This window comes from Prionailurus bengalensis, chromosome C1 (genome assembly GCF_016509475.1).
Source record: "Prionailurus bengalensis isolate Pbe53 chromosome C1, Fcat_Pben_1.1_paternal_pri, whole genome shotgun sequence".
NCBI classification, from domain to species: Eukaryota; Metazoa; Chordata; class Mammalia; order Carnivora; family Felidae; genus Prionailurus; species Prionailurus bengalensis.
This window is the reverse complement of record NC_057345.1, coordinates 135,244,746-135,265,052: the sequence shown is the minus strand read 5'-3', so window position 1 is coordinate 135,265,052 and position 20,307 is coordinate 135,244,746. Positions and strand designations below refer to the sequence as shown.

General features: G+C 35.8%; 1 protein-coding gene across 1 annotated transcript in view; it reads right to left on the bottom strand.

Moving 5' to 3' along the window:
- The window catches only part of ARHGAP15 (Rho GTPase activating protein 15), a 620,330-nt gene that overhangs the window by 191,620 nt on the left and 408,403 nt on the right, over positions 1-20,307 (bottom strand). The window contains exon 11 of the mRNA XM_043576628.1: positions 7,479-7,556. Coding sequence (XP_043432563.1) covers positions 7,479-7,556 — 78 coding nt within the window. The remainder of the gene's footprint in view (positions 1-7,478; positions 7,557-20,307) is intronic.

Sequence of the window (20,307 nt, the reverse complement as noted above, 5' to 3'; positions counted from 1 at the left end):
GCACTTGACTTACCTAGGGAGGTTTTCTTTTAAAAGAAAATACCTATAGCTTCAACCCCAGACTTTTTATACCAGAGTTTTTATGACTGGGTTCCCAAATCTTTATTTTTCAAAGCTCCCTACTTGATTCTTGGGGTAGAAAAACTTTATATGACCCTCAATTATCCCCTGATCCTTGTGTTTATGTCTTGTGTAATCCCCTCCCCTAGGGTATGGATAGGAACTGTGACTTGATTCTATCAGAAGGCACCAAAGGTGATGGGATATATATAACCTTCATGATTATGTTACATAGGATTATAACTTTTGCTTTAGCTACTAGCCTCTCCTTTGCTGCTTCAATGAAACAAGCTGTCATGCTGTGTGATGGCCTATGGAGAGGTCCACAAGGCCTTTGGTCAACAGCCAGTAATGTTGAGGTCTTAATTCCAACAAACCACAAGGAACTAAATCCTAATAATCATGTGAGATTGGAAAGTCCACCTGTCCCCAGTTGAGCCTCCAGGGTGAGGACCCATCCCTGGCCAACGTCTTGAGAGTAACTTTATGGGGATTCAGCTAATCCATGACCAGACTTCTGACCCACACAAACTGAGAGATAATAAATGTGTGCTGCTATAAGCAGCTAAGTTGGTATTAATATTGTTACGCAGCAGTAGAAAACTAACACAATTCTGAAATACAGTCAGTGTCAGCAACCAGTGATATCAAGTATAGTTAAGAGCAGAAGTAAGCTTGGTGTGTTTCCCCACTGGTTTTTAATTTTTACTACTTAATTCTGTTGGTGATGATGATGATTTATGATGACCGATTTTTGTAAATATCCTCGGATATTGGTAGTTACATACCTCTGACTGATTTAATTTCTGGCGTCAATTGCCAAATCTACATGGCAAAACCATAATTAGAATTAAGAACTAAAATTTTGGTAGACTTCACTCACCTCTCCCATGAATCTGAAGCTATGCTTTTGGAATCTGGTGATTCCCAGAGCCCATTGATAAAATAAAACTAAATTTCTCTTTTGTGTCAAGGAACCCAAAAGTCCTATGAATCTGGCTAGTGAGACAAATCATTGGATGGCAGGGAGTCTCCAAAGCTGTTCCCTACTTGATATTTCTTCCTAGAAAAAGAATCTTAATGCCATCAAAGAAAATCCAATCAGGTGGAAGTCCCAAACCATACTTGATTATTAATATTTAGTATCATAACTGTCCTAAGAAAACTAAGTTGCAGTGATCTGATTTCATCTAACATCTTAAAGTTAGCACTGAATGTCACTTGGCTGATTCAGAGCTTTTAAAGCCCTTGTGTTTTCCTTATTATTCCCATTTTGGAAGTGAAGAGTTTGAGATTCAAAGGGGTTAAAACTGTTTCCATTAGACTAACAAATAGCTCAGAAGCAAGAGGCAGCAGTTCCACTGATGTTCACCGGGTGCTCTCTGTCCACTGGCTGGTCTCTGCCTCTATCTCACCACAGCATTAGGTCAGCTCGTTATTGCTTGGCAGGTAATAAATAATAAAATATAACTCATTATAAATGGATGATATAATTTTGCTTTAAAATAAGTAGCCAGAATTTGTGTATTTTAGATACTAGAAGTATTCATAAAGTTGTTATTAGAATATTGTGTAAAAACTAGGGTGCCTAACTCAGTTGGGAGAGCATGTGACTCTTGATTTGCAATTGTGAGTTCAAGCCTCACACTGGGTGTAGAGATTATTTAAAAATAACATCTTTTAAAACATAATATTGTGTAAAGACTAAAGACTATATAAATATACATGAATGGGAAGAGCTTACTGTTTTTACTTCTGTTCAGCATTATTTACTAATGACAGTACATTTTTTAAGCAGCTAGAAAGCAATACAAGCTTTGCCATCAACAGTATTTGAGCTCCCAGACTTCAATGTAGCTGAAAAATGAGGTCTAAGAAAGTTTCCAAAGCCCTGAACGATGTTAGGGACTAGCCCTTTTATGATCAAGTGATCTTTTCAGCTTTAATGGGAAAAATAAATCATTGTTAAAAGATAATCTTGTCACATGGAGGCCAGAAAGGTGCAATATCAATGATTTGACTTACCGAAAAACCACCCTACAGAATGGGATAAAGCAAGTAACAGTTTGTTTTGTTGCTGCTGTGGTTGGCAGTCAGAGCAAAGCAGGCTTAAGGAAATACCTCGTTTTAAAAATAATAAGAGGGCAATCTAAACGCACTTACTAGAAAAGTGAATGGACTTGATACAAGGGCTATTTTATAAGAACAGAACTGCCAATTGTTCACTTCCTTTCTCTGTTTCCTCTTTTATTCAATTTTTGATGCTGCAAATAATATGAAAAGCACGGGGTAGCTCTAAACTTAATGCTTTGCTTGGCATTGTGGTACACATCTATATAAAAGTAGTTTAGATATAGTTGGTAACATGAAATTGTTTCTCTAATAGTTTATTTTCAATGGAGCTTATTCTTAGCATGTTCAAAATAAGCAAATTCATCTCTTTAAGCCAATGTTTAATTTGGATTATTATGCCAATAAGATCTGGGTGAATAAAGATATGCAAAGTGCAAGACTGTAAATTAATGGGAAAAAAAAAACCTGTCTCCCATTTGAAACAACACACACGCACAATCATATGCACACACACACACATACACACACCCACACACCCAATTAAGATTCTTGGCCACGTAGATTTATGGCATTTATATATTTTGTTCCTCTGGGTGTGAAAAAGTGAAGGAGGGTGTCCCTAAGATTCTTCCTTTAAATTTTTTTCCTATATATGGAAAACATGTCTAAAATCCTGGTGGGAAGCAACTTCCTCCAGTTCAAAGAAATGGTTAGAGAGAATATTTGTTACTGGGTACTAAGAAACACCAGTCTGGAAAATTCCCACTCAGTTCTTCCCCCAGTGCTTCGTGGTTCTCCCATTGGCTCATGGGCTTGGGAAGCTTCATAGTCAATATTTTCCAAAAAGGATGCCAGTCTTTCTTGTCCCTTTTTTTAGAGAGTGAAAGAGAATATCTAAGTAGTACCAAAGAGCGTCTGAGCTGAATTTGGAGTTTGGGAAATCAGCCTAGATGGGCGGCTTAAACCAGAATGTTGATGTCAGGAGGAGGGGATGCAACCAAGTGAGATTTCCAAGACCCACTTTCAAAAGTTCTCAAGTCAGTTATGCAGCATTCTTAATGCTGAAGTCGGTCCTTTGCAAAAGTACCCCCATGTAAGAAAACCATCAGGTTATAGATCATTCTGAAGAATCAACACAGTGTCACAGGCTGGTGACAGGCTGACATCTAAGGTCATGGACCAGTTTTCTTTGGGGGATGCTCTCATAGAGTGTAAGAGTTGCATCAGCAAAATGTCATTGAAAGCTGTCACCAAATACAACAAACGAGGCAGAGCACTGCTTATTCATGCACCGATGGCCCAGTAAATTGAGAGTTCTCAATGACTGCTGAAGGCAACATCAGAATATTGGATTAAAGTAGCTTCTTGGTCCAAACACAGATATGTAAAGCCCTACAGAGAATGGCAATGCCAGGCTTCTTCATAACTGTGATGTTCAGCAATTTCCTAGACATTTTTCTTTCTTGAACTATTTATTTTTTTAATATTTATTTGTTTATTTTGAGAGAGAGAGAGAGGGGGGGGGCACAAGCGGGGGAGGCAAGAGAGAGAAAGAGAGAGAGAGAGATTGAGAGGGAGAGAATCTCAACCAGGCCCCTTGTTTTCAGTGCAGAGCCCTGGACGGGGCTTGATCCCACGAACTACAAGATTGTGACCTAAGCCGGAATTAAGAGTCAGAGTCTCAACTGAGTGAATCACCCAGGCACCCTTCTTTCTTGAACTATTTTAGTCAAAGTCCTATGGCAGTACCTGTCACTTACAAATACTGGAAAGCAGGTGTAAACAGAAAGTCAGTAACAAGGACGTGTAGCATGAAGACTGATATCCGCTTTTATAAGAAGATAATCAACAATTAATGAACGTGAAATGCTCAATGGCAGTAGTGGTTTTCAGCATAGGCTCCGAGTCATAGGGACCAGGGATCTAGTCCCACCTCCTTCACTTACTTGAACTATGACCTTAGGATATTATTTGACATCTCTGAACCTCAGTTTCCTCACCTTTAAAATGGGAACAATAATAATTCCTATTCTGTGGGATGGTAGAAAGGACTAAGTTAAATGGTATAAGTAAAGCACTTTACTACAGTGCCTGGCATATAATAAATTATGAAAATATGTTAGCTACTTTTATAATAATAATAATTATTATTATTATCAACATTACTAGTTATAATTAGAACATGCTTTTCAAAAGCGATCACTTTGAATTTAACTTGTATGCCATCTGATCTGGAAGTATAATGAGGGTATCCAATTCCTACTGATTTAGTGAGTCAAACAGAAAACCAAAACAAATTGAATCATTCAACTGGTGTATTTAGAATTGCTGATGATTATAGCATTCACGAAAGTTAGTGAAATACATAAATTGCAATTGAACTGTTCTTGAAAATCCCCCAAATCAGTTTTCATTTGTCTAGCCTAATGGTGGGTAGGACTTGTTCATTTTTTAAAATGTATATTTAGAACCATCTAAATAAGAAACATTGTGGAATGTGAACATGGAGGAAATGAAAGGTGTTAATACAATGAGACTATGCCAAAATCATGTATGTTCCATCTTTGAATACAAAAGAATGCATTGCTTTCACATACCGCTTTATGCTTTGCATGGAATTATCTATCACTCATTGCCACTTTATTTCCTTGCGCTCTCTCTCTCTGTCTCTGTCTCTCTCTCTCTCTCTCACACACACAAAACACACACACATGCACACACACACACACACACAGAAAGGAGGCTACAATGTACATAGTCAGCCTCTTTGTACCCAGCACTGATTCTCTTCTAAGTCAGCTCTGCTGTCAGAGATCAGTGTGCATATAGATGGGAAGGTCTGACGTTAGCACCAAAGTTATGGGGTCACTCCAGAGATTTCATTCAAAGGATAATCTGATTAACAAAATTTTGAGGCAGACCGGTATATGCATTCTTTTATCATCTAATTCAAAAACCTCCACAACACAACTTGGATGAAATCGCCAGTATCAAAGGTCCTAATGTAGCATAATTTGTGTTGAGCATGCTGCATTGTGACAGTGCTATAAACCAGGGAGACAGTTTACTGACAATTCTGTGCTACCAGATACCAACTCAGGCCTCTGTCCAGCTTTACATTGTCAACTCTCATGGAAACATGAGCAGCTACACAGCCTCAGAGGACGCTGAAGTCTGGATTGCAAAAGATGAGATGGACAGATTTCATATTTTCATTGCAGATTTTTTTTTTGCCTTTTCAAACTGCTGAGCATAATTTTTTTTTAAAGGCAGGAAATGCAACTAGTGTTTGTTTCTAGCATGGCTTCTGTTTTGAGATTTCTTCTTTGTAGAAGAAATGTGTTGCCCAGCTGTCTAGAATCCCAATCAGGATATGGCTTCAGTATGAAATATATTAAAAGAATGATTTTAGCTGGTTATAAGCAGGAACGAAAATGAGGCTAGGGCTTTTTTATCCAATTTTTACTCACAGAGGGGGCATTCTGGTTCAGTCCAATGGGGCCACTATGAATAAATGAGGTAAAGCTTAGTTCTGTTTCTGGGGTTTTTTACCCTCCCCCCCCCCCCAGAAGGAGAGTAATTGTGAAACACAAAGGTTCACATTAGTGAGCAAACAGAGCTGAGGAGATTCTCAGTTACAAAGATTCTCAGAAATAAGAATCATGTGTCCACTGGCCAGAACTATTGCATTCAACTCTTAAAAGGGCGGTTCAACCCAAATTACACTGTTGGAGGATTTAATGCTTCTCTGTATTAATACTTCTCCTATTTGCAACACACACATATACACAAACATTATTCAACATGTGTTAATTAAGACCTCCCTTATGCACACCCTAGGGCTACTATTGGTTAATGGGGGAAGAGACAAAGATGATTCAAATCCTAACTTTTAAGATGTATAGAGATTTTTTGACCAGTTTTTCTGTTCTTAACCAACTTAACGATGTTTGGGTCTGCTTGTTTCCTGTAACATTTCCTATTTTTATTTGTATTTTTTAGAATTCATAGCTTTTTCTAAAAGAAGTTTCAGGTTTACAGAAAATCTGAGTGGGATATATAGAATTCCCATATACCCATCTACCCTCCACCCCAACACACAATTCCCTTATTATTAACATTTGCATTAGTGTGGTACATCTGTTACAATTGATGAACCAATATTGATACATTCTTATTAAGTACAGTCTATAGATTCAGGTTCACTCTTAGTGTTGTATATTATATAGATTTGACAAATATATACTGACATGTATCTGCCATTATAATATCAGACACAATTGTTTCATGGCCTGAAAACTCCCCTGTGTTCAATGAGTCATCCCTCCCTCTGTCTACATCCTTTGCTACCACTGATATTTATGGTCTCCACAGTTTCGCCTTTTCCAGAATGTCATATAGTTGGGGTAGTACAGTAGACTGCCTTTGCAAAATGGCTTGTTTCATTTAGCAATATGCATTTAAAGGTCCTCCAAGTCTTTTCATGACTTGATAGCTCATTTCATCTTATCACCAAAAAGTATTCCATTATATGAATGTACCATAGTTTGTTTACCCATTCACCTATTGATGGACATCTTGGCTGCTTTCAAGTTTTATCAATTATGACTAAAGCTGTTGGAAATATTTGTGAACAGGCTTTTGTGTGAACACAAGTTATGAACTCTTTTGGGTCAATACCAAGGAGCACGATTGCTGGATAGTATGGTATAAATACATTTTCCTAAGAGCCTACCAAACTGTCTTTCCAAGTATCTGTATCATTTTGCATTTCAACTAGCAATGAATGGGGATTCCACACCCTTGTCAGCACTTGGTGTTACCAGTGTTTTAGCCTTTGGCCATCCTGATAGGCGTTTAGTAGTATCTCATTATTGTTTCCATTTGTAATTCTTTGATGATACATCTATTTCCTAATTTTTAATTCTTTTACTTACCTATTACGTATTTTTCTAACATCTATGATTGTGACTTTGATGTTCCCATCATTCATTTATTCAAATACTTATCCACATGGATTAAGTGTTTATTATATGCCAGTAGCATTTTTCAAAGCTAGGTTATTTTTCTTTATTTTGCCCTTTTATTATTCTTTTTTTTTAATTTTTAGTTTGCCATTTTCCACTAATTATTCATTTCACGTAAACTGTTAGTTGGTTTTTCTGTCTATTAATCTCCAAGTAAGCGGGCTATCTTTTATTTCTCTGGTGACAATTGCTTACTCAACTTTCTCTTGTTCTCTTCAAAGTGCTTATCATTATAGATTCATAATACATACAGCACAGAGTCTGAAATATCGTTAGAGATGAAACTACTGAGAAAAATGAAGTGAAGAAATCACTTACCTTGGTTGACAATAAATCTTAACTTCTGTATTGTTGCCAGATTGCCACTAACTCGGTATATTCCATCAACATCTAGACCTGAAAATAAAAGGGCATGTTTTATATTTGTCCATAAAAGAACTGAAAGGATAAAAGAAAAAAATTAATAAATGTGAGAAGGAAGGAAATAGTAAATCAACACGAAATATCCCTTCCTCAGAGAGAAAACAAATTTCTGTTCTACACCAAGAAATCTTAATAGTTTAATTTCAACAAACTAATCATAAAATTCAGTCATAGTTAATCATCAACAAATTTAAGTCTAGTTGAATCATAGAAGACCAATAGGTAGCATTGGATTTTACACTGTAGTCAAGGTTCATTCCCCAGGAAAAGGCACGAATTAAACTAGTGGTGGACAGGAGAAGAACCTTTACATATACATTATTGCTCTTTTTTGAACAGAAAATAACCCAAGGCATTTGTGAAGTCTCCCTTCCTCTTTCTCCTTCCCTCCCTCCAGTCTATTCTATTCTATTCTATTCTATTCCATTCCATTCTGTTCTATTAATCCTATCCTATCCTATCCCATTCCATTCTCTTTTTCTTAAATCGCTATAACGTAAGGTGCATTGGTCTGATTATTTGAAACTACAGAATGAAAATCTGATTCCAGATGTATCATTAGCCTGATAATCTCTAGTGTATTATAGGTAAAGGGAGTGTTCTGTTATGTAGGGAAAATAAAGAAAAAAAATTTCGACAAAATGGTGAAATTAGTTTCAGATTGTTTTAAAACTGGTCGTCTATAATTCAAAATAACTTATCCTGGCCGTGGATTTGGATAATCAACCACTTGTTTTCCACACATCTATTTATGGCATCTAGTTATTTCCATGACCAAGTTATCGAAAAATGAGGAAACAGGAAAATAGAAAGAGAAACACTTACCAAAACACTATTACACTCCTTAAGGAATATTGATAACATAACTTTCATGTCAAGAATGTATATTTATTGATGTGTCCAGGCTCTCAGAGAGGCCAGGGATGAGGTTACCACCCATCTCCCTATTGCTCTAGGGAAATGGCATAGCACCATGATTAAATACTGTAATTCACAATCATAAGTATTAAATAAATTGGTAGAAATTATTGTCATAACATAAATAAGGGCTTTGTAAAGCTCTTTACTGACATGAAATAATCTTTTTTATAGTAGGGGCATTTCTGCCATTGTGCATAATATTTCATCAGTAGTTTAAGATAGAATAACATAACTTGCAACACTGGTATTTAAAAAATTTTTTTTAACATTTTAAAATTTATTTTTGAGAGTAAGAGAGAGAGAGAGACAGAGCAAGAGTGGGAGAGGGTCAGAGAGAGAGGGAGACCCAGAATCTGTAGCAGGCTCCAGGCTCCGAGCTGTCAGCACAGAGCATGACGTGGGGCTTGAACTTATAAACCAGGAGATGATGACCTGAGCTGAAGTTGGACGCCTAACCCACTGAACCACCCATGAGCCCTGCAATGCTGGTACTGATGGTATAATTCAAAACCATTATTCACTACTTTTAAGATTTTATTTTTCTTATTTTTTTAGGTTTTATTTTATTTATTTATTTTGAGAGAAAGGCAGCGCGAGGAGGGGCAGAGAGAGAATTCCAAGTGGGTTCCTCACTATCAGTGCAGAGCCCGATGTAGGGTTTAAACTCACGAACTGTGAGATCATGACCTGAGCCAAAACCAAGAGTCATACGCTTAACCAACTGAGCCACCCCAGTACCTCTGAAGGCTTTATTTTTCTAGAGCAGTTTCAAGTTTATAGCAAAATTGAAGGTAAGGTACAGAGATTTCCCATATGGTTCCAGTTCTTCATAGACCCATAGCTTCCCCAATTATCAGCAACCTCCACTAGAATGGTACATTTGTTACCACTGAGGAGCCTTCACTGATACATCATAATCAATGTTTATCATTGCACTATGATTCATTCTGGTCTTGTATATTCTGTGGGTTGGAATACGGATAATGACATATATCCATCATTATAGTATCGTACAGAGTATTTTCACTCCCCTACAAATCCTCTCTGCCCACCTATTCATCTTCACGATTTTTGCCCTTGCATGTAATCAACTATAGAGCAATTCGGAGTAATATCAATAAAATGAAATAGCTGTTAGCAAATGTATTAATTGGTTTAAGTGTTGTAATTCTAGAATAATCTAATAATAAATTCTTGAATCTGAGTCCCTTCCTGAGAATTATGAATTTATGAGGAATTACGATGAAGTTGGAGATCTATTAGTATGTATGAATGTTTAAGACCCCTCCATTGATCAAAATCACATATATTATTTCTTTCTGGTGCACAAAATAGCTCCATTAATCAAAAGTTACTCTAGTTTGTTTGCTTTTAAGTACAATGTGCATTTGACAACTGAAATGTGACAATAATGTTAATTAAAAATTTTCTAATATTTAATTCCTAGTGTTAGTATTTGACCATATTGGTCTTCGGTTTATACGTATATACTCAGAACTTCATAATTTATTAACCATTACTTTTCTTGCTTTTTCATTAGATGGTGTTTAGTATTTAAATTTAACCTATAAAATCTTAAAGAATGTGATAAATTTGAAAAATATTACAACTTACACATTCAAGCAATGTGTCCTTTAAAGTATTCCCTCTCAGGGTATATTTAATTTTTTCTGAACATGTAGCCATTGGGGAAAATATTTTGGAATTCTTCTTTAAAATCACCTTCAGTGGTTCCATATTGTCTGTAGGAAAATGTCTCTGGGAGCAAGTTAAGGGCCTTTGGTAGTAGTTTTGGATTTGGGAACTAAATAAAGGTCATTCAAAACCATGAATGGTGAATAATGCCATCTTGCTGGCCACCACAAGCAGACAAAATTTCACCAAATGAAAGCGGTCTAGTATTTGCCCATGAGTGATCAGTTTCTCTAAAAGAATTTGAGAAGAAGAATATTTTGGAAAATAGAAACATTGAGGCAACATGCAGATGTACATTCCCCAAGAGAGAAAACTTCACATGCTTTTTAAAGAATCAGTCCTATTAGCTCTACTTAAAATGATGATTCATGGTGAAATGTCACTTAACATCTATTACAATAAAAATGAGAAAATTTACTATATATTTCTTTTTTAAATTAATTTTTGTTTTGGACCTTAATCAGAGGTCGGTATTGCTTGAATGCACAAACTTTTAATTCAAATAAGAACCTTACATAAGTCTTACTTTAATATGCATATGTCTTTATTCAAGGTATAAAATGAAGCACATTTCTACTTCTTTTCTAATTATTTTATATGCTATTGTAAATGCACGTGTTGTCTAGGGTTATAACTGAATTTCAATTACTGAAGTTCCCCAATATCCAAAACTTTCTTTTCCTTTTCTAGAAATTTAAAGTTACAACATAAGAAGTACCGTCCCTTGGTGTTCATATTTTAGTAGAAGTTTTTTTCTTATATATATATTTTTTTGAGTTCAGTAATCAAAAACATTTGAAAGAGCAGTATGGGTTGGATACATTACGCTTGGGCAATTGGAAAACGCTATACTGTTTAAACAAAGCAGCCTCATCCTAAATTAATAACCCAATTTTCTTTTGGGATAAAAGGAGGGAGGGCTGAGGATGGAGACAGGGAATATAACTCAGACCAGTGCCACCACTGTGGTTGGAGAACTAAGTCATAGCAGAGAAACTGCTTTGTGGCTTAAGATAGAAACCAGAAAGTAAGAGGGAGTAAAGCAAAACATATTAGATGCAATTTGAATCTAACTTGACACAACTTCCAAGCCCTTTAGAGTCAGAGATATCAACACCATATATCTTGTGAAGGATAACAGTCTCTGACATTAGTGGCTCCTGCTTCAAATGGCTCATGCTCCCCTGCTATCATACTTTTTAAATTACATAAATAGAGTGAAAATGACAAAGTACATATTAAAAAGGAGGGTATTACATTTTGCAAAATAATCTGGAACATATCAGTGAATTTTAGCAGTTATAAATTACATAGGTACAGTCTTGAAGTTGATTAGTTTCCCTCTGAATGCCTCACAGAGTGGCAAACCCAAAGTCCTGGGAATATTATCCAAATTGCAGTGATTCACGTGCCATCCTCTTTTTGCTCCAAGAACTTTGAAAGTTATGCCAAACCAAACCAATGTAAATTGGTGGATTTGGACATCCTTTTCATGACCACATTATCCTTGCTGGATTGGAAACTACTTATTTTGGAAATATAATTAGACCTCGTATGATTTTGAAATGAGCAATGTCTTCAAGGTACCCATGCTGCGCTTTGGTGAAGTTTGGAGAAAAATCACTTTCAAAGGTACTTCTTTCAAGAAAATGCCATGACTGAATGCTGACAAGAACTTTGCTTGTTATGATAAAAATACTGTGGAAACATGGTGAAGTTGAGTCATTTTATTTTATTTACTTTTTTATCAGACTGGCATTAATGGCAGTTATGAAAAACTCTCTGAAGAAATCCATGTTCACTGAAATATCATTTATTTGTTCATCTTCAACTGACCTTCTTAGGTTTCAAAACAGTGTTTACCGTTGACAGAGATGACTGGGTATTGCTGTAGGAAATTTTAAGAAGTCTCTCTCCTCCACCTCCCACCTTCTCTTAGGAAGCTTAGACTAGGATAGACACACAATTAGGAGTTATTAGACCAAATGGTGGTCTAAACCCAGTGGAAAGAATGCAGCTGTCATGAGTAATTCCCACTATAAATCTTAGACACTTTCCAAAAAGAAATCTAAGAGACCAGCACTGTTTCCAGAGTTGACTGGTTTATCTGCCAAAATACAGGCAGTTTTTAACAATGCAGATGAGCCTGTTAAAAATAGTTGCAAACTGTGGATTAGGTAGCATTCTTGGTAGCTTGAATGATGGACAAACCACGAAGATGTAGAATTTGAGCCTGGTTGAGAGGTGTGGCCCAAAAGCTTGCTTGTTTTTCTGGAACATAACAAAATGCATCTGAACCCCTGGAGTCTGAAATGTGGGCTGGGAATTTTGCACAAACGGCCCCTCTCCCGAGATTTATGGCACTTCCTAATTCCTAGGAGGCCAGAGCTACCACAAGAAGAATCATTCTCACAATTCTTTGGTCTTCTGGCTTTTCCCTCTGGCAAAAAGCAATGAGCACAGGAACACCCAGACTGCCCCCCGAAGAGAGCTGCCATTTCTTTCTTGGTCCTTCTGAAGGTCCTGCTTGAGTTCAGAGCTGAATATGAGGGGAAGTGTATGTGCCATTCAGATCTATTCCTCCTCCTCTAAATTGAGTGTCTCCAACCTTCTATCGCCAGCTTATCTGTTCTCATACTTTAATTTCAAAGACTGAGGTTATAGGTTATAATCTCAAACTCTAAGTTTGATTTTTGCTCTGTCTCAATGGCTGGTATTGATGCCACAGCTTTGTGTTGGCTTTATTTAACTATTAATAACTTCTTGTGAGATGCCCATCCTTCAAGAATGACTACCTTGGGAAATAGTTGATTCTTAAATCAAATTACCTCTGAGCTACAGAAAAATAAGAAACTTCGTGTGTTTCCTCTTTCTTTCCCTTACCTCCCTCATAGTTCTGGTTTTATCCTTTGTGTTACTGCTGACTTTCTCTAAGTTTAGTTTATTCTTTATAAATACTTTGTGACTTATTTATGTTTAATATTAACCACTACTATTAAAAAAAAGGAGGGTGATTGGGTTCAACATTAAAATTTTGCTTCATAAAGGAGCTCTTCCAAAAGTCACAGTCTGATGTGTTCTCTTCTTTTGTAGGTTCCTTCATTTCCTCAAATTAAGCACTGCCCAAAAGGAGTTTCAGTGATGATGGAAATATTCTATATATTACCTGTTCAAGCCAGTTGCCACTGGCCACATTTGGCTGACTACTGAGTGCTTGAAATGTGGTCAATGCAACCAAATATCTATTCTACTTAATTTAATTTAATTTTTTAAAATTTATTTATTTATTTATTTATTTATTTATTTATTGTTATTTATTTATTTATTTTTAATTTAAATTCAAATTAGTTAACATACAGTGTAGGCTTTAGGAGTAGAACACAGTAATTCATCACTTACATATATCACCCAGTGCTCATCCCAACAAGTGTCCTCCTTAATGCATGTCACCCATTTAACCCACTGCCCCACCCTCTCCCCTCTAGCAACTCTCAGTTTGTTCTCTGCATTTAAGCCTCTTATGTTTTGCCTCCTTCTCTGCTTTTATCTTAGCTTGTACTTAACTTTAAATAATGTAACTTTGTAAGTACCATATTGGACAGTGCAGCTCAAGATCATAGTCAACTACTGGTCCTCTCTTGTGTTCCACTGTTATTCTCTTTTGGGTTTATTTTTAAGAGTTCTCTTTTCATAAAAGCATGTGATTAGTAAATTTTCATATTTCTTCCATTTCAATGACTGTTTCATAATTAATTGTTGATTTAAATATTTGGGCGTCATAATCTTTTAATTTTCTAACTTTAAAAAGTAATATTTCATTATCTTGTAGCATCTCTGCTGTTAAGTCTTTTATTACATTGATCATTAATGCCTTATAGATCAGTTGCTTTTTCTTTAAGGATTTGTTTTTAAAGACTTTTGCTTTAAACTTGTGGAAGTAAAATACTCAGATGTGCCTACATCTAGGCCCTTTCAATCAGAAAAGCTTCTTTTATTTTTTCTTGATATGTCCTTCCCTCTACTCTTTTCTATCTAGAGCTACTTTAAGATGGATGTTCAAATATCAGATTATCCTCATGACTGAAAGAGCAAATTAATCGGAATATATGGTGGCCATGGTGAGCAGATAATAGACTAGCAGCTCTTCAATTACCAAAAGAGGGAGGACTTGATTTTGGATATGGAATACTTTAACTGTTTTGCTCCTGGCCAAAGCTCTCTAACTCTCTTATATAGAGAAGATCTGAGTTACCTTATTATCCACTGCCTTCTTTCTCAGATGCCAGCATCTTCTCCTCTGTCCTTCTAGAATTTGTTCTCAGGCTGAAGCAGCTGCTGCAGGTGATTCCTTGGTCCAAGGGAGGGGCCCAGGTCTCCCAGATATTAGATCTGATATTTAGCAAGTTACTTTATTTATTATCCTCTTTTTGTTTGTTAACTCCAAGTTTGGATATTCTCTAGGACATCCCTGGAAAGAACTGTGCCTAATTATTATGTCTGGGAATGGTGTTTCTTCTGCTCCAATTTCTCCACTTATTTGATCCCATCTGCTTTCTGTCTTCCTGGAATTTCTATTTCTGGCTGGCTTATGGCACCTTTTCTGTTTTCAGCACCATTATTATATATTTTTTTTCTTTTTCAAAATATCTTTTCTATTATTTCATTGGGGGTTTTTGAGGAGGGAGAATCAGACCTGTTTTTTCAGTATGCCACCTTGAATGGGGCCCTCTGTTGTTTTTCATAAAGATAGACATTTTAATGCTAAAAACAAAAGTTTCATTAGACTGTGAACATACTGCTGTATAATAATTTTGTCTATGGGCAAATGGTATATAAATGGCATGGGATTACATTATGCATATTTAAAATACTCATGTGCCTCCAATTCTAACATTGGGAAAATATGTTAATACAGTTTTAAGGATAAGTATACCCCTCATTTCCTTTTATTTTTCTCAGTCTTGTCCGTTTTTGGTATTTACAAAAGTTCTGGTATCAGTTATGATTTCTCAAATGTTCCTTTTATTAGTGAGATTGTTTCATTTTTTTCTTCCATTTGTTTCATGAGCCCTTTCTTCTCCATTTTCATCTAATTTGGATATTTTATCCTACCTTCCTTGTATCTATGCTATAAAATCTTATAAGACAATTGTCACAGTAAGTTTTTCTTTTTAATATCATAACAAAATATACACCTTCAATTAGTTTTAGTTTTGATTATTGAAGTAGAGTTGACATAAAATGTTATATTAGTTTCCGGGTACCACATAGTGATTTGGCAATTCTATACATCATCTTCAATTTTCCTTCACTATGTTTGTTTGCTTGATTTGGGTAATAGTCTTTTTTCAATGACTTATGTATGTCTGAATGAAATGAGTTTTTCATCTATAAGATATTTCATATTAGATTCATATGGAAAAGAGAATTTTTCTGCTTTCAGTCTATGAAAAAAGTATTTGTTGCAAGAATTTTTAAAGAAATGTTAGAGTAAAAAGAGGTCACTAACAAAGGTGCTTATCGAATGAGCCTCCCATCTCTCCGGTCCTTTTTAAGTTGGACATTGGACACAGGAGAAGCACACTGAGTTACCAGAAACACAAAAGCTGTCCCTCCTCAATGTGCATTGTCTTTTTTCGCTATAAGAATGTTCCCCTTACATTTATACTTAGTTCTGATCATAATATTTTACTAAATGTCTCATAATTAGAGGTGCTTACCTATGCCATTATAGTCCAAAAAAGTAGATAGTAGTATATAAAAAGTCCTGTGAAAACTCACATCAGTACTGAGGGCTAGATCCTGGTTACCAATTCCTATCATTCTTTTTAATGCATTAGGCTTATTTTTGTATATAATCTCTACACATTTCACTCAACTCGTATTCCATTTAGACTTACTACTGGGCCAATTGCCTTTAAAATCATGCTTTTTATTTTATTTTATTATTTATTTTATTTTTTAATAAAAGATTTTTTTAATGTTTATTTATTTTTTAGAGAGACAGAGACAGAATGCGAGTGGGTTAGAGGCAGAGAGAGAGGGAGACACAAAATCCAAAGCAGACTCCAGGCTCCGAGCCGTCAGCACAGAGCCTGATGTGGGGCTTGAACTCACAGAGCTGTGAGATCATGACCTGAGCCGAAGTCAGATGCTCAACTGACTGAACCACCCAGGCTCCCCTAAAATCATGTTTTTTAAATGTACAGATTACTAATTGATAGGCCAATAAGGATAAAAACCAAAGGGAAAAAAGTTACAACATGGCCAGTGTGATACAGGTAGAAGTGATTTGTATACCCTGCTTAATACCTGAGTAAAATGAAATGATAGTCTAAAGATGGCATCCCCTGTGTGGTTCCTCATTTCTTACACTTCTTACATATTGACTCTTACATATCTGCCTAAACTCAGCTAAGAACTTGAGCTTAATAATATGAAACTTGAAGGATGGTAGACACAAATATGAGTTATAGAATTATATAAATCTTAGAATCACTCTGAAAGCATCTTAGGTAAGAAGGATCTCAGAGAGACCTTGAATTTGCCTGTGAAACTTCACTAGGAAACCTAAAATCTTGATTTGACAAAACAAAAGATAATGAACTGAAATGATTTCTGCAAAGTGGGAAGCAAGGTACCTAGAAACAGTCTTTGATAAATTGTCTTACATGTTTCTATTTTTTTCTTTTCTTTTTCTTTTCTTTTTTCTTTTTTTTATTTCTCTCTCTTTTTTCTTAGTCTTGAAGACAAATATCGGCCAATGATTCTGATTATCATTAAGTGAGATCTCTTGTCTTGAAGGAAAATTACATGTGTCTAGAAGATACTGAGGTTGAAGGTTGTATTTGATTCATCTCATCTCATTCTCTGAGTTTCTTTTATGTTTGTTATGTTATGCTGTGATCATGCCTATGTAAATATATATATATGTATATATATATATATATATGTATATATATATAGGTATTGTGACTTGCTCAGAGTGTTTCTTTAAAATAAATAGGAATGGGGCGCCTGGGTGGCTGGGTTGAGCATCTGATTTTGGCTCAGGTCATGATTTTGCAGCTGGTGGGTTTGAGCCCCACTTTGGGCTCTGTGCTGACAGCTCGGAGCCTGGAACCTGCTTCAGATTCTGTGTCTCCCTCTCTCTCTACCTCTGCCTCGCTCACACTCTGTCTCTGTCTCTCTCAAAAATAAATCAACATTAAAAAAATTAAAATAAATAGGAGTCATAAGAATGAACAGTCTAATTTGGTCAACCATTATCATCTGGTAGTTTGCAAGCAAATTCACATAGCATAACCTGAGTTCCAAATAGCAGTGGGGGACCACCATAGCAGGAGAGGAGTAGCAGGCTTAATGAAAGAAACCCAGCTTCCTGAAGTTGCCACTCCTAAGGAAAGTTTGGCGCTTAGAAAAGAATAATCTGTAGACTATGCACATGTACACTTTAGCAACAAACTCTTTCATAAGTGAAAGGCATGCAATAAAAGGCTCACCAACACAAACAAGAAGAAAACACTGAAAAGTGACTCCTTTTGTGATGAAGTCATGGTAGTTACATAAAGTCTGGCCTTTAATCCCATTATACTTGAAATAGATATTGATTTAAAATTCATATATTTGCTGTCATTCTTTTCAATCCCCCACCCCTATTTTTTAAAACATCTAAACAAAGTGACCTCATTGTTTTCCATTGGACTTTTTTTTTTAAACATTGGCTGGGATGATTGAGATTCAGGAATGTGGGAAAATGGATTCCCAAACCGCGTCCCTCCCCTTTCATTCTGAACTGTAATTTTTGGCTTGGCTTGAATCACAGTCATCGCATTTCAGCCTGAATCTCTCTGTAAAGTGATCTTTCTTAAACATTTCTCTCACTCATCAAGGGATCAGAAACAAAGCTGTTCTAGTCTTTCAGCAAAACACTTACAAGCAGCTTTTACCGAGAAGTTGCAAGAGCTAAATTTCCTCTAAAATTGTTTGAAAAGCGAACATTTTCAGTGCCTCGTTGTCCTTTTTGTGAATCTTGTCATCTGTATGCCATGAGCTCCAGCAGCTATTTTAATCTGTTTTTGTTTGCAATCCATTTGGTGTCCACCCAAGGAAATGCAGGTGATTCTAATTAACTTACTGCTGAAGATGTAGGAAAAAAAAATATCTCAATTGTGTTGCACAGAATTATACTCTTAAAACCTTTCTTCTATTATTTATAACATATTATTAATGAAAATGATTGTATGAATATGTTTACCACCTAATTCACTGCTGTTCACTTTTTTAAATCAATGAGGCTTACGGCACAGAAATAAGCCACACACACACACAAATACACAGACACAATACAGACCCCAAGAATGCTTGCCAACTTTTATTTAACAAGGGTAGCAACTTAAAAATAACATTATTTTTACTTTGTGCAACATAGTTTAATATCTGAAATAACCCTGTTTCAATAAAAACCTATTGAAATACTCTCAGCCTAACTCTGCCCTGAAGGTAAAAGTGATTAATTGAAAGATTTTGGCAGATCTGTGCTCACCACCAGGGCAGTTTAATTTAGAACACATTCAACCATTTCTCAGTGTCTCTGTGTTGGTGGAGCGTTACTTTTGATCTTCTTTGTGGAGGGTGCCTCTAATTCGGACCCTTTAGCCAGCCACTTCCTGGAAGGTTTTGATGGCTAGCTTCTGCTAAGCATTCAGGTGAGGGAGAGCCCCTCTGGCTGCTGCTTCTAAAGTGGGTTAGGGAAGCAGAATTCCAGACACAAAGGCAAAATATACTATAAACCTGTTTGGGTATATCTACCATCAGTCAAATCTTATTTAGATCACAGGCAAACTTTTGAGAAGTTCTGGTGACAAGGTCAGGATCACCCGACTCTTTCCTAATTAAAGAAGATGCTCCTGGCCATGACAGTGGATGAGACTGAGAAGATTAAAGTTCCTTTTCTCAGGAAATATAAAGAAGATTATTATTTTCTTTTTGATAATACAGGAGAGACTATCATGTGGGTATCGTTAATACTTCTGCTAAATAGAAAGATGGGGCTGGTGCATAATCCTCCCTATTTGGCAAATAGACCTGTGCTAAGTTGGGATTACATAGAAGGACAGAAACATTCCAATACATTCTGGATGGAGAGGCCTTGACTTGGTGAACTCCAGCTTCCCCAAACCTAACACATATTGATTAAGCACTTATTATATTGCAAAAGTGTGTTAGGCAAGGGGTTACAACAAAGAACAGAGGGTATATGGTCCAGATATTATGGAGCTATAGCACTAACATTGTTCTGAGGCACTCACAGTGAATCCTACACACAGACTGATGAGTTAGTACCAATAACACCTCAAGTCCCTAATATTTTCACATATGCTGTTGCATATCTGAACAATACACTCAGTTGGTATTTGCTCTATAGCTACCTTTAGAAGGAAACATCATTCTGATATATATATTCAGTTTCACATTATATCCTGAAACAGTTAAGCAATATATGTTTTATGTATACAGTATTAATAGTAATTAATCTGTGTGCAGTAGGATTATAAAAATGATTCTGGTTTTGTTTATTATTTTATCTATTTCCTACTATTTTATATGTATGCGTATGTATACACATATACATATATAGGAATATGTATATTATTATAATAAAAACAATAATGATATTTATTTAATTACCATAATATCATGCCATCAATTACATTTCTTTTATGTGATATGGGTTTATGTTCTTATAGGCTCATTTGAAAAAGATTGAAAGACAAAACTACCGAGTATCTTTGAATGCTCTATTGTGTATCTCTAATTTATCTAAAACATGTTTTAAGACCCATGATATCAGATTCCAAATTTTTATGAAACACAATAGAAATCTCAAAATGTAATTATTTTACAAACTATTCTATTATTGGACAAATCACACCCAGGTTTGGAAATACAAATAGAAGGTTTCTGGAATACAGCTGAAAAGACATAAACATAATTGTAAGCTCTAACTATCCCTGGACAATTTATATCATTGTCATTCATGACTGTAGGACTTGTACAGAAATAAATGCATAGCTAAGGGCCCAAATTTAGTATTGAGGTTGGCTTT